At 40.6% G+C, this 17,254-nt stretch overlaps 1 protein-coding gene and 1 long non-coding RNA gene across 2 annotated transcripts in view; one reads left to right on the top strand and one right to left on the bottom strand.

Moving 5' to 3' along the window:
* The window catches only part of SNTG1 (syntrophin gamma 1), a 2,212,578-nt gene that overhangs the window by 1,205,336 nt on the left and 989,988 nt on the right, over positions 1-17,254 (bottom strand). Inside the window, exon 5 of the mRNA XM_029591258.1 lies at positions 2,654-2,708. Within this exon, the coding sequence (XP_029447118.1) occupies positions 2,654-2,680 (27 nt within the window). The 5' untranslated portion in view covers positions 2,681-2,708. The remainder of the gene's footprint in view (positions 1-2,653; positions 2,709-17,254) is intronic.
* The window catches only part of LOC115085351, a 33,202-nt gene continuing 31,101 nt past the window's right edge, over positions 15,154-17,254 (top strand). The window contains exon 1 of the long non-coding RNA XR_003854812.1: positions 15,154-15,215. This is a non-coding gene — a long non-coding RNA (uncharacterized LOC115085351). The remainder of the gene's footprint in view (positions 15,216-17,254) is intronic.

The raw sequence follows: 17,254 nt of genomic DNA, 5'->3' as shown, positions 1-17,254 counted from the left end.
AAACTGGAGATTCTGGACTTCAATTCTCTATGTAAGAGGCTATATTTAACTTCCTTCACTTCCTATATCATTGATGACCACATGTACCACAACAGCTAGATCTTTCCCAGCAATGTCTCAATTCCTAGTTAGGTGACTCATGAGGTCTGCCACTTTCACACAAAGCAGACAAGTTACCAAGCAATCTACATGTCTACCATCCACCCAGTTATCACATTCCTAATAATCAAATCACCACCTATGACAGCCAATCTAACCCTTCCCTCCTGGCACATACCCTTGGAGACCCATCTTCTGTGGGATGGTTTGCCTCTTCCCTCCTGGACACAAACCCATGGAGACCCATCCTTAGTCCAATAGGTTGCTACTTTGGATGAATGGCTAGGGACTGCTTGTCATCCAGCTGACTGTTGGAAGTGGCTGCGGGATCTGCTTGGGGAAAATTATTCCCATTTTCAACCCCCTTCCTCTAACGTTATCTTAGATAGAATGAATGGGGTCCAGGCTAGTACTGCTACCCTCCTCTAATGCCAGTGCTAGTGGGTGTTGCATTTCCAGGTGATGCTACATACCAGAGTATGTTAGATGTCTATGTTCTTCCCATAAATGATATATTTTCTGCAGTGAAGCAAAATGTGAGTCCTCCCTCACTAAAAAGGGCTTTTATTTCTAGGATGTCTTCCATGATCCTTTCTCTACATCCTTAGAGGCTGATGCTGGCACTGGATTTGAGGTAGAGCACGGACTCTAAGGAAAAATCGCAGAGGTATCACTCATGCTCTCTATCTGTGCTACCTGCTCTTGCTGGGGATTGCTTTTATCACCATCAGTATTATCATCTATTTCCCCTATTACTGGTAGAGGCTAAGATATTACTGACTAGTCCACTCAAATTTTCTTCAGCTACTAGCTATTCAATTTCTGATTCATGGAATTTCAGACAAGATCCTTCCTCAGAATCAGTTGTTGAAAAATCAGTGTACTTTGCCACAGAAGCAATAAGTGCTGCAACTGCCTCCACACTGCCTCCCACCCTGACCCCTCCCCCAGTGAAGACAAAAATCAAAATCAACATTAGTGCACTACTTCTGTTTGTGGCATAGTGAGAGTAAGACCACTAGTAAAGAACAAAAGCAGTTAAAAAAACAGTTCCAAATCCAAAAGATTCCAAGCTTTCTTTTTATTCTGAGAGAGTTTGTAAGCATACATCTTTCTCTACCAATTGCTAGAAAGGAAAAATAGAGCTTCTTGCACATGCTCAGAGTTTACAGTGGGAGTGGGTCAGCGTCACTTGAACCAGATTTCAGTTATAGACTAGTTCACTATGATTTGTCTTCTGAGTAGTTTCCTTGCTAACTTGTCCTGACTCAGCTCTGACATGGCACTTGCAAACCTGTGAAGACACACATGCAAGAATTGACTGTTATGTTACTTGCACCTTTTTCTTTACTTAGGGCACAACCATAAACTTAAAAGGGCCATAGACTTGAATGGGAAACATAACCAAATGAGACAAACACAGACTCATTTGTCATGTTTTACCCATTTTTTTTAAAATGCAGATCCCTACACAATAGTATATAACTAACAGCCCCTTCGCCAAGCAGTCAATACATATAGTAGCCATGTTTCCTAGTATTTGCCAAGATGCTCATACATTAAGGAAAAGCCTCCTGTATTTATTTCTCCAAGGGGCAGGTGCAATGGGACATTGTATGTGATGGTGTGTGCTTCTTGTGTATTTGTAGGTCGCAATGGGTATTTTCTCTTGCCCTACCTTTTGACTTCATTCTAATACCCATCTTCTGGATTACAAAAGTACTAGTAGAGTGCCTATCGGTCCACTAGAGTATTTATTAAGCACAATTTTGTCCTCCAAGAAACCACTTTTGTTGTGTGACTTCAACATACTTGATATGTCCATTGTTATATGTTTATTTATTTCCAACATTTCTATACCATATTCTCGCAAAAGGTCAATATGCTTTACAATCCTAAATGATACATATATAATAATTTAAAAAGACTAACAATATCAAGCTAACAAATTTATAATAGCCATGCTGTCTGAAAGATGGTAATATATTTTACTTCCTAACCTGTACATTTTCATCAGGTGTTGTTTTAATTTATAAATACAAAAATAAAATATTTATATTTGTATCATTGTCATGAATTTATTATTTCTCCCCTTTGATTCCTATGGAATTTTGTTGATCAAATGCTTTTTTAAAAGGGGCAAAATGAGGACTGAAATATAGATAAGAATTTTTAGCTTTTTTCCCTTATTCAGAGTCAATAAGATGTTGATATTGCATTATTCATACAATAGGTTAGACTAGGAGAACAATTCTTCATACCCAAAAAATAGCCAATGAGATTCATGAAGCTAGATTTATGGTGTAATTCACAGTGGTGGCCAGCCTATTAAGTCATATTATGGGGAGTATTCATTTCCATATATATGCAAAGCCAAAATTGGGGATTTTTAAAATATAGATTTTGAATATTTTTATTCATGAAAGTAAAAAATGATCTTTTAGAATAATATATGGCTAAGTTCTAAATATGAATAAATTGATCTCTTTTTAAATAATAACAAGCATACCTTTATGTTTGCATGGCAGTATAAAAAAATATTTGATATACTTACCTCCTCACAGGATGTCCTGAAATCCATGTGCTATGGCACAGCAAGAAATATGTGTCTACAAAAAATATAAATGTACATAGGTTACTTTGAATTGGAAAGAATAAAGCCAGCCATACATGCAATTATATAATTTATTATATATAAAATATCATTTACTTTTAATGAATTATATTTCATAATATTCTTGCTAGAACAATAAATTCAGAAGAAGGCCATAGGTAAAACTAAACTTTCTAAACTAGCTCAATATTTGGTAGAACTTAAATTAGAATGGATGTTCTTATAAAATTGCATTAGTTTAATGGGATTATGGTATACTCGTGGCAATTTATTTTTGTAGTTATAAATCAGAGCTACTTTACTTTTTGGCAATAAGATTGTACTGAAGTACTGGGGTAACCTGCATGGTGCGGTGGTTCAGCCCAGAACAGCATTGAGCTTCCAAGAATGTATGAAAGTGAACTTCACAGAGCAGCAGTTACTAAACTAAACACCTTGCGGGCAGACTGGATTCACCATTTGGGCTTTTTTTTATCTTCCATCTGTTAATAGGATGGACCTACATTTTTTTATTCCCAGAAAACAGCTTTGTAATGCATTTTTTAATGAAACCTACTCTGAATTTATTCAAAGCCCATCTTTATAATTCCTGTTTGAATGAAGCCCCAGTGAATACTTGCATTTATCCTGCCAAAATGCTTTTAAAGAAGGAATGCGGAAAGACATGTTTTATTTCTGAAGATTAGCTAATCATATTTTTAAAATGTTCTGTTTTATGTATGAAGATACATTTTCTCTACTATCTATACTCCAAATTTAATTTTGGAAAATCTGAGATGACCAGTTTATTAATAAATTATGTATTTATTAAAATGAAAAGGCAAACAAACAATCAAACATACCAGTTACTGTGCTGAAACATGAGAGGCTGGATAGTTTGGCTGCTATTAAAGAAACTGAATAATTTAAGTAGGAATAGTAGTGATCAGCATTCTGACCAGTATTTGTCCATTAGCTACCAATATTATAAAAAATAGCATTTGAGGAGAATTATCATACGTATACTAGGAGAAGCAAATTTTAACTGAGGATCATGCAGTAGTTCTTTATTTTGAAAATTAGTATGCAGTTTGAATTAGAATACATTTTAAAGTCATTTCTATGGACAAAATAGCATTTTACACATGAAAATGGGCTTTTTGAAAATGGCCCAATCTCTTGTCAGATAAAATTTTGCTTATTCTGAAAAGCGCCTACTTTTACACAGACACCGGAAAAATATTTTTTTGTCCACGCCATGACTTTCTCATTTCAATTCATGTTTCTAGTTCTTCACATTCACTCAGAATTGCACGTTCTTTTCATTAACTTTGAACACTTGAACACTAAGGAAGAATCATGCCTTCAACACATGGCCATTCTCCTGTTGTGAGAATTGAAAATTGTTTAGCATAGCACATGTACCTTGCACAATATAGAAATCTTTTAGGCACATTGCCAGTAATTGATTAGTTCCTTCATTCACTATTGTCATTAACACGTGCACACTATTAATATAAATGTCTTGTTCATTGGTTATATATCTTTTATTTATTTTTTTATTTATTTCATTAATTTATCAATATTAATTTGAATCTCAAATGTAGTTATAATCAATAACCCATTCATCTATTTCCACATCAAGAGTTTTTATGACATTAGCTGCACGATATGACCAGTGCAATTGTTGAATTCAGCATTGATTAGATACTTCACATTTACAAGATTGAGACAGATTGTACAAACGATAAGGTTAGTATTTATATACTGAACACAACCTAATTGTTTTGCATATATGCTTTTTTAAATACATAGTGGATTGATATTGTTATTATTTCATATCTTTTTCAAAATTCTTTTTCAATTTTTTGTTCACACGTTTTTATAGATCTAATATTGTTGTGGATCAGACAGACACAAACACAATTAACAAACAAGCTCATGACTTGTTCCAAATCAAGAGTCCATGATTGTACATTTAAGGTAATAGAGTCTTTTAGTACATTGTTGATTATATCTATGCATAATAGCAATATTGTTTCATTTTTTTAGTATAATATAATTATATCAACCGTGAAGATCTTTTAATGATTTTTTAATAATCATTCCATATGTCACCATTTTAGAATATCATCAGAAAAGCTTTTATACATCAACAGAAAAGTTTTAAATATAAATTTTGATTTTTGTATTTAATATTTTTAATTGTATTTATTGTTTTGTGAATTCATTTTTTGTAACAATATTTTATATAATTTGATTTTTTAGCCCCTGAGGCAGCCGTCATAAGCGGCAAAACTCAGCCAGAGTTGGGCAATATCATTGTTTTACATCTCCACTTCAATAAAGGAATTGAAAAAGACTTTAGGCATCTATCTTTTTTGTATTTCCTACTTTTACACATATACACCAGAAGTGTTCCCGGGAGCAGGATAAGGTCAGGGAAGACAACAATGCATGAAAGTTTGGGTTTTCAGAGCCAAATGTGTCATATTGGCTGCAAACATTACCCACAAATAAAGCAGGTGCAAATCTCCAGGGCCAATAATCAAAACAAAACTGACTATGTATTGCTTTGATTATTGGTGCAAAACTCTTCATGTAAAAAATACCCACAGAGTTTGCACCAATGTGGCCAGTCTGATTATTGCCCTCTTTATGGACTATATTTTATGCTAAGACAATAACTAGAAAGGAAAACAGAATGGAAACAATGGATAGAAAGCAGTATACCACACCACTGCACAATAGGCATGTGCAGAAGCAAAAGTCAAGTTTTGGATCGTTTATTCATTTTTAGTAGATTACAGTGGGAGCACTGAGAGGAGAGGATCACCTTGCTGGTGGCTGAAAGGATTCAGTAAGCTTTTGCTTGGAAAATTTTCTTTTTTAAAAGTATTGGGACGAAGTTAACTATTTGGGAATTTTATTTAGTGTATTTGTATGTGTTTGTGCTTTTAATAGTCAGTAAAGCAGGGAATAAACTGAAGTTAGACTGTTTATATTTTTAAAGTCAGTCAGTAAAGCAGCTAATAAGCAAAAGTTAGAGTGTTTGTATATTTAAAAAAAAAAGTAGCCAGAAGCTAGAAATAAGCTAGGAGCAGTGTATACCTAAGTAAAATGGTTGAAAAGTTCAGCGTTCACTTTGGAAAGGTATTAAGGAAATGTGATTTAGTTTGATTAGGTACAACATTGTTAATCAAGAGAGCAGTGAGTCACTCTGGCTGACTAACTGAAGTGAGACTGTTTGTATTTCCCAACCCTCCCACCGCTAGCCCACCCACCCCTAGCTCATCCTTTAATTTATAGGCAGGTGCCACTTTCACAAAAAACAAAACAAGAAAAAAACAACTTATTGAGAGTTTGATCATTCCCCTGTAGGCCACTACCAGACATATAGGGAATTCACTAATACATTTAAAGGACATTAAATAGACACATTCCTACTCCCATAGCAACCTAAAACTTAACTAGGAACTGAACAAATTGAGATGAAGGCAGCAGTCCAGCAGCAAGAGGGGTGCTTCCCAGTCTTGCATCGAGTGTCACAAGTATGATTTTTTACCCACCGGTGAGAAATTGTACATGTGCATGCGATGCAAAGAGCTCCTGTCTCTCAGAGAATGAGTCCAATCTCTGGAGGCTAAAGTGGCAGACCTGGAGGACCTGAGGCAGACAGAGAGGTGTATAGATGAGACCTTCAGGGACATAGTAGCCAAGTCCCAATTTCAAACTGGCAGCCCTGGTGCTGCCTTGGAGGAAGAATGTCTCATGATCAGAGCGCATCAACCTGGTGCATTGTAGGGATGTGAATCGTTTTTGAACGATTAAAATTATCATCAGATAATTTTAAAATCGTCCAAAATCGTTAGAGTGCACGATACAATACAAATGCCCCCGAATTATCGTCAGGGGCATTTGTATTGTATCGTTAAATAGGACGCAGGAAAACAGGCACACCAAAACAACCCTAAAACCCACCCTGAACCTTTAAAACAAATCCCCCACCCTCCCGAACCCCCCCAAAATGTTTTAAATTACCTGGGGTCCAGTGGGGGGTCCCGGCACGATCTCCAGCTCTCTGGCCATGGCTGTGTTGAGAAATGGCTCCGGTGGCCCTTTGCCCTTATCATGTGACAGGGCAAAGGTAGCACCGGCGCCATTTTGGTTCCTGGCTCCCGACGTCACGCGTGCAGATCGCTCCCAGACCCCCGCTGGACCCCCAGGGACTTTTGGCCAGCTTGGGGGGGGGGGCTCCTGACCCCCACAAGACTTGCCAAAAGTCCAACGGGGGTCCGGGAGCGACCTCCTGCACGCGGGCCGTATTGCCAATATTCAAAATGGTGCCGGCGCTACCTTTGCCCTCACTATGTCATACGGGCTTTTCTTTACATTTCTAACATATAGAGTAGGTGCCTTGGTGATTGCTCCTTTTAGATTGGTCCACTGCTGAACCACATCTCTCTCGTTCTCCCATCCTTTTAGTTCTTCCTCTAGGTACTTCCCCATTTCCTCAAAGTCCGTGTTTTTGAACTGTAAAACTCGGGTCTTTGTGGTTCTTTTCCATATTCTTTTAGTGATATTAAACCATAGCATTTGATGATCACTGGTGCCAAGGTGGGCACCCACCTGGACATCAGAGACATTATCTCCATTAGAGAGCACTAAGTCGAGTATAGTTCCTTCTCTCGTGGGTTCCAATACCATTTGTTTGAACAAAATTACTTGCATGGCATCCACTATCGCTCTACTATTTTTAGATTCTGCAGATGGGATTTTCCAGTCTACATCTGGCATATTAAAGTCACCAACGATCACCACTTCTCCCTTCTTACCTATCTTATGGATGTCTTCAACCAGATCTCTGTCCAGCTCTTCCTTTTGGTTTGGAGGCCTGTAAACCACTCCAATATAAATGGATGCTCCGTCATCTTTTTTTTAGGTCGACCCATAGTGCTTCTTCCTTGCCCCAACTTCCTTGCAGCTCAGATGCTTGGATATTGTTTCTGACATAAAAAGCCACACCTCCCCCTTTTCTATCCACTCTGTCCTTCTTTAACAAGTTATAGCCTGGTATTGCTGTATCTCAAAGATGATTAGCTTCTGGCTAGCCTTGTGAACTAGCAATCCATCAGTACAAAAGAACATAAGACATTGCCATACTGGGTCAGACCAAGGGTCCATCAAGCCCAGCATCCTGTCTCCAACAGTGGCCAAACCAGGCTACAAGAATCTGGCAAGTATGCAAACACTAAGAAGAACCTGGCAATACCCAAACACTAAGACGATCCCTTGCTACTGATGCGAGTAGTAGCAGAGACCAATCTCTAACTCAACTTGATTAATAGCAGTTAATAGACTGTCTTCCAAGAACTTATCCAAACCTTTTTTAAACCCAGCTATACTAACTGCACTAACCACATCCTCTGGCAACAAATTCCAGAGCTTAATTGTATGTTGAGTGAAAAAGAATTTTCTTCGATTATGTATTTATTTAAATGCTTTTATATACCGGTATTCGTAGGTACATCATATCGGTTTACAGGGAACTTAACGCAATACATAGAACATAGTGAGGGTAACAAGATAGAAGAGATATCAACGGAACATGATAATAAGAGAATAAAAGATACAATATGGAATTATTGAGGAACTTAACATGATACAAAAGCAAAATGTAATGAAAAAAAAACTGATAAAGTAAGCAAATGCAGTTTTCATTGAGCCAATAGTGGCATTAAATAATTTAATTGGGTGAAGTGTGGGGCTATAGATTCTTTTCATAGGGGAGTCTTGCATGGTTTAAAAATTGAGGAAGATTTACACTAGGGGGGATGGGGGGTAAGTAATTTATTGTTAAAAGGGGAAGACCTGAGAGATGGTATCTAATTGGTTGAGGGGAATTGATAAGATATGAAGTGGTGAGTAGAGCGCTATTTTGGGAATGCCTGTTTAAAGAGCCAGGTCTTTAGTTTGGGTTTTTTTAAATTTCTGGGTGCATTGCTCTTGACGGAGGTCAGGGGGCATGGAGATCTAGATGGTGGGTCCTACTATCGATAGGGCTCGTTCTCTCATGGAATTGAGCTGTGTGACCTTGGGAGAGGGTGTGTGTAGAATTCCTTTGTAGGTATCTAGTGAGTCGGTTGGAGGTATGATGGTGGAGGGAATTGTTTAGCCAGTGTATATTACAGTTGTGTAGGGTTTTGTGTATCACTGAGAGATTCTTGTAGAGAATTCTGTAAGATAGTGGGAGCCAGTGGAGGTATTTAAGGATGGGGGTGATATGGACTTTTTTGCGGGTGTTAGAATTCTTGCGGACACATTTTGCAGCATTTGGAGTGGTTTGATGGTCGTGGTGGGGAGGCCTAGGAGTAGTGAGTCACAGTAATCAATTTTGGAAAATATGGTGGCCTGAATGACTGTATGGAAATCATTGAAATGGAGGAGGGGTCTCAGTTTTTTGAGGACATGGAGTTTGAAGTAGCACTCATTTATGGTTGAGTTGATGAATTTTTTTAGGTTTAGTTGGTTGTCAATGGTGACGCCAAGGTCTCGTACATGTTGTGAGAAAGATATTGAAGAGGGGAGGGAGTTGCTATCGGGGGAGGGTGTTGTGGTGTGATGGGCAGAAATGATGAGGAGTTTGGTTTTGGATGTGTTTAGGGCTAGGTGAAGATTTGTGAGGAGGTGGTTTATTGCAGAAAGGCAGTTTTCTCATGTCTTGAGAGATTTGGAGAGGGATTCAGTGATGGGGATGAAGATTTGGATATCGTCCATGTAAATAAAGTGCGTGAGGCCTAGGTCTTCTTCTGAAATCTCAGAGCACCAGTCTCGCTTCCAGGAATCTATTGAACAAGTTTTTCAGTGGACACGCCAGATCATCTCTGAGATCCCTTAGTATCCTTGAACATACCTCATCTGGCCCAAAGGCCTTATCCACTTTCAGTTTTCCTAGCTCTTCCTATATATTCTCTTCTGTAAAAGGAATTGTGTCTACCCATTCACTATTACGTGCTTGTCAAATAGAGGCAGTCCTTGTCCAGGGTCTTCTTTAGTGAACACCAAACTGAAGTATTTGTTTAACATTTCTGCTATTTCTTTCTCCTTGTCACCTTTCAATTACACTATACCACTTTGAGCTTTCCTTCTGTCTCCTATATTTCTGAAAATGTTTTATCATAAGAACATGCCATAATGGGTCAGACCAAGGGTCTATCAAGCCCAGCATCCTGTTTCCAACAGTGGCCAATCCAGACCATAAGAAACTGGCAAGTACCCAAAAACTAAGTCTATTCCATGCTACTGTTGCTTGTAATTGCAGTGGCTATTTTCTAAGTCAACTTAATTAATAACAAGTAATGGACTTCTCCTCCAAGAACTTATCCAATCCCTTTTCAAACACAGCTACACTAACTGCACTAACTATATCCTCTGGCAACAAATTCCAGAGTTTAATTGTGCGTTGAGTGAAAAAGAATTCTCCGATTAGTTTTAAATGTGCCACATGCTAACTTCATCGAGTGCCCCCTAGTCTTTCCATTATCCGAAAGAGTAAATAACTGATTCACATTAACCCATTCTATCATCACTCTTTACCTCCTTGTCAATCCTTCTTCCACTTGACCTTTTGCTTTCTTGATTTCTTTCTTTGTCTCTCTCAGTTTCATCAGATATTCTACCCTGTATTCCTATTCTTGAGATCTTTTATACTTCCTAAAAGCTAATCTTTTTGCCTTTATTTTTAGCCTTTATTTTTTCAACCACCTCCTTTGAGAACCAAATCAGATTCTTTTTCCTTGTACTTTTGTTTACTTGTCTAACATATAGATTTGTTGCTTTTGTAATAGCTCCCTTTAATTTGGTCTCCTCTTGTTCCACCTCACTCATTTTTAGGGATGTGAATCGTTTTTTGACGATTTAAAATATCGTCCGATATATTTTAAATCGTCAAAAATCGTTAGGGCCACGATACAATACCAATTCCCCCGATTTATCGTCAAAAAATCGTAAATCGGGGGAAGGGGGAGGGCAGGAAAACCGGCACACTAAAACACCCCCGACCCTTTAAATTAAATCCCCCACCCTCCCGAACCCCCCCCCCCCCAAATGCCTTAAATTACCTGGGGGTCCAGCGGCGGTCCGGAACGGCCTCCTGCAATTGAATCGTGTTGTCTTCAGCCGGCGCCATTCTGCGCCGCCATTTTGCAAAATGGCGGCGCAAAATGGCGGCGGCCATAGACCAACACAATTCGACTGCAGGAGGTCGTTCCGGACCCCCGCTGGACTTTTGGCAAGTCTTGTGGGTGTCAGGAGGCCCCCACAAGCTTGCCAAAAGTCCCTGGGGGTCCAGCGGGGGTCCGGGAACGATCTCCTGCCGCAAATTGTTTTCCGTACGGAAAATGGCGCCGGCAGGAGATCGACTGCAGGAGGTCATTCAGCCGGGGTTCCGGAATCCACAACAAGCCAGCCTCTATATACAGGGTAACAATGGGAAAACAGAAGCATTATCATTCTTCATTAAATATTAAATAATAAATATCAAGAAATATAAAAATAATAGTAAAATCATATTCATAAAAAGAATATTTCAAACCAGTTAATGAATAGAATATCCAAAATTTCCCAAACACCAATACAATTTTTCGAAAAAATCCAATGATTAACAAATGTTCTAATATTTTCCCCATAAACAATAACATATTTTAAAAAAGGAAAAATGTCTAATTACACCCAATAATTAAAACTATTAAGGATTAAAAAATCTCTTGCTCTCCATATGTGGGATATTTTGATTTCCAGTCACCCTGAGATTTTCTTGGATTTGGGGAGATAGGGCCACTTAAACTTTATCTTACCCCTCTCTCTCTCTCACACACACACACAATAACACACTGATTCTCTCACACACTCCATCTCACATACATGCTTACACATTGATTCTACATGTAGTCCCTCACAGACACATAAAGGTAGATTTTAAAAGGCCTATCCATGTAAATCCCGGTGGGTTGAGCTCCACCACAGCCCTCAGGCTCCTTTTGTCTTCGGGCCTGGTGGGATGAACTCCACCAAGGCCCCACAGGCTTCTCTTCTCTTCAGCCCTACCACATCCCGCTGGCCTTCCTGCTCTGGGGGGAGGGGTTGGTGCTAAAATGGGAAAATTGCCCGGGCACACATGCAGCATATTACAGGGAATACTGCCATGGTGGCACAGTGCAGTATTTCCTAATTTTCAGCCAGTGGCAGCCTCTTTTCCTCTTTAGACACTGGTAGGTTGAACTTTGCCAGCAGCTTCTCTTCCTCTTCAGCCGCTGGTGGGTTTGGCTCTGCTCATGGTCCTGCAGCCTCTCCTGTTGCCACCACCTCCCCCGGGTGTGCTGCCCTGTGCAAATGCACAGGGCGCACCCTTGGTCATGCTGGGCCAGCTACTTTTAGTTTACTTGCCCTTCTCCAAACTTGAATTTTCTTTTTGACCATTGACTTTTCCTGTCTTTATCTTTTTTTTTTTCATTTTATCCTCATAATATCTGTTGGTTCTGCTTTTCTTTCTCCCCCTATCTACTTACGTCTGCACTTATCTACACATATGTGCATACAACATAGCAACATTCTCCAACATAGAGCAAGAATATTTCTAGAAGCCTGATTCCCTGGAAAGAGCTCTATGGACTGTTAAACATCTGTATAATTACAAAATAGTGACAGTCTTTAAAAAACAAAAGGAGGTGAACCCTGATAGAGTTAAAAGACCACCAGGATCTTTACTATCTTATAGGGGATGTTAGTCAGGGATGATCAGCCCCTTTAATGTATGCCAGCCCCGGAGCTGGCATTGCATGATATTTCTGGGGGCAGTCATGGTATTTTTCCTGGTGGAAAATTCTGCAGGGTTTATAAAGCTGTGGTAATGAATGTAGAAACTAGTCTACCTGTCTACAAAGATTGCTACACATTGGAGATAGGAATCTTACCTTACGGTAACTTCATAGGAATTGGTACACTAGTGCTGAAACCAGTGAAAAAAACAAAAACAAAAGCACTTGGCACTTCCTCTGGAATCATAGGGAAAAGAAATAGCACTACAGCAAGCACATTCATTTTCATACAATTAATATGTCTCAGCCAGGAGATAAGTTGATTGTGCCATCTAATCATAATCAAATCATTTTTAATCTAGGATAACAATTTCATATAAACATGGTACATCTCAGAGGTTATATATTCCGAGATATGAGAATTGAGAGTACATCCAATCAAATTTGAATGGTGACCTCAAAGAGGCAGCTGGCTGTTCAGTCACAGCTATTGGAATGGCACATGATTTAGAATAATTAATTTTAAAACCAGGATAGGTTCTGAGATCTTCTCATATGTAATGCAATTAGGCAGAGAAACAATGACTTTGCAATATAGGCACGTGTATCATCTGTATAAAGAAACAATTTATGTTTCAACCCTTCAATCTAGGATCCAAAAATGTCAGGTGGTTCATGTGCCAGCTGTGCCAATGATTACAGTGAGATATTAAAAAACAAAATGGAAGAGAGGGCAGCCTTGATGCATGTTCTTTTCCAGGCCAAATTATTTAGACCTGCTAACACCGAACATCACACAAGATTGTGGGCGCACTACAGAGCCCCCCCCCCCCCCCCCCTCCCATGTACAAGTATCTTTTCTGCATCTTAGCATAGTAATACTTATGGAAAATTTCATTGATCAACCAAAGTAGATGAGATTCAGGATCCACCTTACATTATCAAAAGGCTGCCTAGTGTGCTTAAATCCTGTATGATCATCATGGATTAGTTTTAAATTTAGCTTTTATATTCTGAAGGTGAGAATTTGAGCTAATATGTTGATCTCATTTCAATTCAAGTTTACTTGGCTGTAGGAAATTGTGTTTAGAGAGTCCTTCTCTTTTTTTCAGATGAATTGTAATGACTGCAACCCCCCAAAATTCAACAGCAAAACCATTTGTGTCCCAGGGCTTTATTACTAGGCAGCTATTTTAATGTTTCCTCCAATTCATGAAAAGGAATTGGGGCATTGAGCTCCTGTGATAAAACCCACAATAAAGCTGGTGTTTGGGTAATTGCCAGGTTCTTGTGGCCTGGATTGGCCACTGATGGAAACAGGATGCTGGGCTTGATGGAGCCTTGGTCTGACCCAGCATGGCAAGTTCTTATGTTCTTATGTTTAATTTCAAATTTACTGCAATAATTGTGGGGAAATGGAGATATAACTGTAAGGGATATTTTGATCTTTTACAAATCTTTTTTCCCTTTTAGAGCAACACTAAGGGATTGCAAGTTTATTAGACCATCCTAGATGTGTCCTTTTTCCAAAGCTAATGCCATCAGGAGACTGGAGTTGAAGTGTTCAGATTTATAGGTGAGACTGAGACTTAGTCTTTTGCCAGGAGACCTCTTTCACTCACCTAGTAGTGTGTTGGATTTTTTCCTAAACTTCTCTAAGCCGTAGGAATTATGGTTTAGAGAGCAACAAGTGATAACCTGACACTGGATTTTTTTTTTTCCATTTTGTATGAAGATTCATGGTCTTTGCTTTATGAATTGGACTTTCAAGTTTATTTTTGTTGCAGTAAAGTTTTATTTCTGAACACCATTCAGGTTTCCCTGCTTATAAGAGAAACTATATACAAGATGAACTAACTGAGAGTGAGTACCGACTGTGAGACGGTAAAAAGACTGGAAGAGGGTCCCCCACTCCAAGATCCTAGGGCCCCAGAGGTTAACCTGCCAGAATGGACCTCGGCCAGGGCCGGCGGAAGCACTAGGCGAACTAGGCGATCGCCTAGGGCGCTGAGCATTAGGGGGCGCCGAGCCGCTGATGGCCAATGGTCGCCGGTGGATGTCATCCCAATGGCGGCTGAGCGGGGAACTACTGCTATGCTGTGCCGGATACACACAGCAAGAAGATCGGCAGGACCGTGGTACAGTCGCATCTAAACATGCTGGTCCTCCTCCTCCTTCCTGCCCGCGCGGCCCCGGAAGAAAAATGTTGCCGGAGCCTCGCGGGCAGGAAGGAGGAGGAGCATCAGCCAATGCAGGAACTTCTCCTCCTTCCTGCCCGCGCGGCCCCGGAAGAAAAATGTTGCCGGAGCCGCGCGGGCAGGAAGGAGGAGGAGCATCAGCCAATGCAGGAACTTCTCCTCCTTCCTGCCCGCGCGGCCCCGGAAGAAAAATGTTGCCGGAGCCGCGCGGGCAGGAAGGAGGAGGAGCATCAGCCAATGCAGGAACTTCTCCTCCTTCCTGCCCGCGCGGCCCCGGAAGAAAAATGTTGCCGGAGCCGCGCGGGCAGGAAGGAGGAGGAGCATCAGCCAATGCAGGAACTTCTCCTCCTTCCTGCCCGCGCGGCCCCGGAAGAAAAATGTTGCCGGAGCCGCGCGGGCAGGAAAGAGGAGGAGCATCAGCCGCGTGCAGAAGAGGATCAGTGCGGCTCGAGAAGACCGGCGCCGCTGCAGAGCCCATCCTGCAGTGGCCCGTGAAGAGGAGGCCCAGAGGTGAGAGAGAGACTGAGGGTTTGTACAGTGTGTATGTGTGCGTGTATGAGATGAGTTGAGAGACTGTGTGTGGGAGTGAGGACCTGAATGTTTGCAGAGACAGCATGTGAGAGCCTCTGTGTGTGTGAGAGAGACAGCATGTGACAGTGAGAGCCTGTGCTTGAGCAAGACAGCATGTAGGAGTGAGAGAGAGCCTGTGTGTGTGTGTGTGAGTCAGCATGTGACAGTGAGAGCCTGTGTGTAGGAATGATTGTATGAGAGAGAGCATGTGACAGTGAGAGCCTGTGCTTGAGCAAGACAGCATGTAGGAGTGAGAGAGAGCCTGTGTGTGTGTGTGAGTCAGCATGTGACAGTGAGAGCCTGTGTGTAGGAATGATTGTATGAGAGAGAGCATGTGACAGTGAGAGCCTGTGCTTGAGCAGGACAGCATGTGGGAGTGAGAGTTAGACAGGATGTGCAAGAGAGAGACTGTGTATAAATGATTGTATGAGGGACAGCATGTGAGAATGCCTGTGTATGTGAGAGAGAGAAAGCATGTGAGAATGAGAACCTGACTGTGTGTTTGAGGGAAGCAGACAGATGGAGAGAAAAGAAATATGTTATAAAAGGAATTGGCAAAAAAATAAGAAAGGGAAGGTGGAAAAAAAAAAGCCTGTGACCAACCGATTAGAAAACTAAGATCAGACAGCAAATGTAAAAAGAAATAAATTACTTTTTACTGATTGGAACATGTAATCTTTGGGAATGTGCAAGAGTAGCACTTTCTCTATGCGGATCTCACAATGTACGAGATCAGCATAGAGGACCTGGAAGCCCATGGGGCCTGCACAGAGGAGGCAGCAGAATGGGCTTCAGTGCCAATAGCTGCAATCAGCACCTCCACAATAGCCATACAGCAGCAGTGACAGTGGCAGCAGAGGGATGAGAGAGGCTCTGAGGTTGCTGGCAAAAGAAAGAGAGGGGGTCTCTGCCTTTAGTGTGTGCATGTGTATGAATGGGAGTCTGCCTGGCGGTGTATGTGTGTGAATGCATGGGTGCCTGCCTAAGGGTGTGTCTGTGAATGAGAATGTATGGGTGTCTTCCTGGGGTTTGTATGTGTGAGAATAGGTGCCTGCCTGTTTGTGGTGTATGTGTGTGTGTGAGAATAAATTGGTGCCTGCCTGGGGGTCTGTGTGTGTGATGAATGTGTGCATGCCTGGGGGATGGGGAGGGAGTGGTGTGAAAATGAATGGGAGCCTGCCTGGGGTTCAGTGTGAGAATGACTAGGAGCTTGCCTGTTGTGTGTGTGTCTGTGTGAGAACGAGTGGGAGCTTGCCTGGGAGTGTGTGTTTGTGTGTATGTGAGGGAGCCAGTGAGAGTGAGCGCATGAGTGTGTATGAGAAAATCCAGGGGAGTAAGAGTTTGTGTGGGGGTGTGTGTGGAGGGGGAGAGAGTGCCTTAGAGCCTGAGTGTGTCAGTGTCTGTGAGAGCGAGAGGTTATGGTTGGGTATAAGAGCATGAATGTGTATGTATGTGACAGTGTATGTGTGAGAGAGAATGGACATGTGAGTATGTGTGAGAGAGAGAGGATAACCTCCTAATCCTCGAATCGACAATATCAGGGTGACTAGAAATCAAGAGCTCCCATGTATGGACAGCAGGGGCTTTTTAAAATCCTTATTAGTTTTAATTATTGTGTGTTATTTGATATATGTACTGTTTTGAAATATTTTATTGGTGTGTGGGAAATTGTAAAAAATGTATATGATTTTAATTAATAGAAATTCTATTTATCAGTAGTTTTAAAATATTTTATTAGTATGGTTTTACTATTATAACTGATGCTTTGTTTCTTGATTTTATTTGTTTTATGAGGAATGGTTGTTCTGTTTTTCCATTGCTAATACACAGAGTCTGGCTTCTTGGGGTTTCCATTTCAGTTTTTTCTAATTTGTGCTCCTTTATTTTGTATTTTGTATTTGGTGAGGGTCTGTCTCTGCTCTGTGTGTGTGACCATGATGAGAGATTCTGCTATCATATAGTGTCTGTATAGAGATCTA

This window comes from Rhinatrema bivittatum, chromosome 2 (assembly GCF_901001135.1).
Source record: "Rhinatrema bivittatum chromosome 2, aRhiBiv1.1, whole genome shotgun sequence".
Taxonomy (NCBI): Eukaryota; Metazoa; Chordata; class Amphibia; order Gymnophiona; family Rhinatrematidae; genus Rhinatrema; species Rhinatrema bivittatum.
This window is presented reverse-complemented; position numbering and strand designations above follow the sequence as displayed.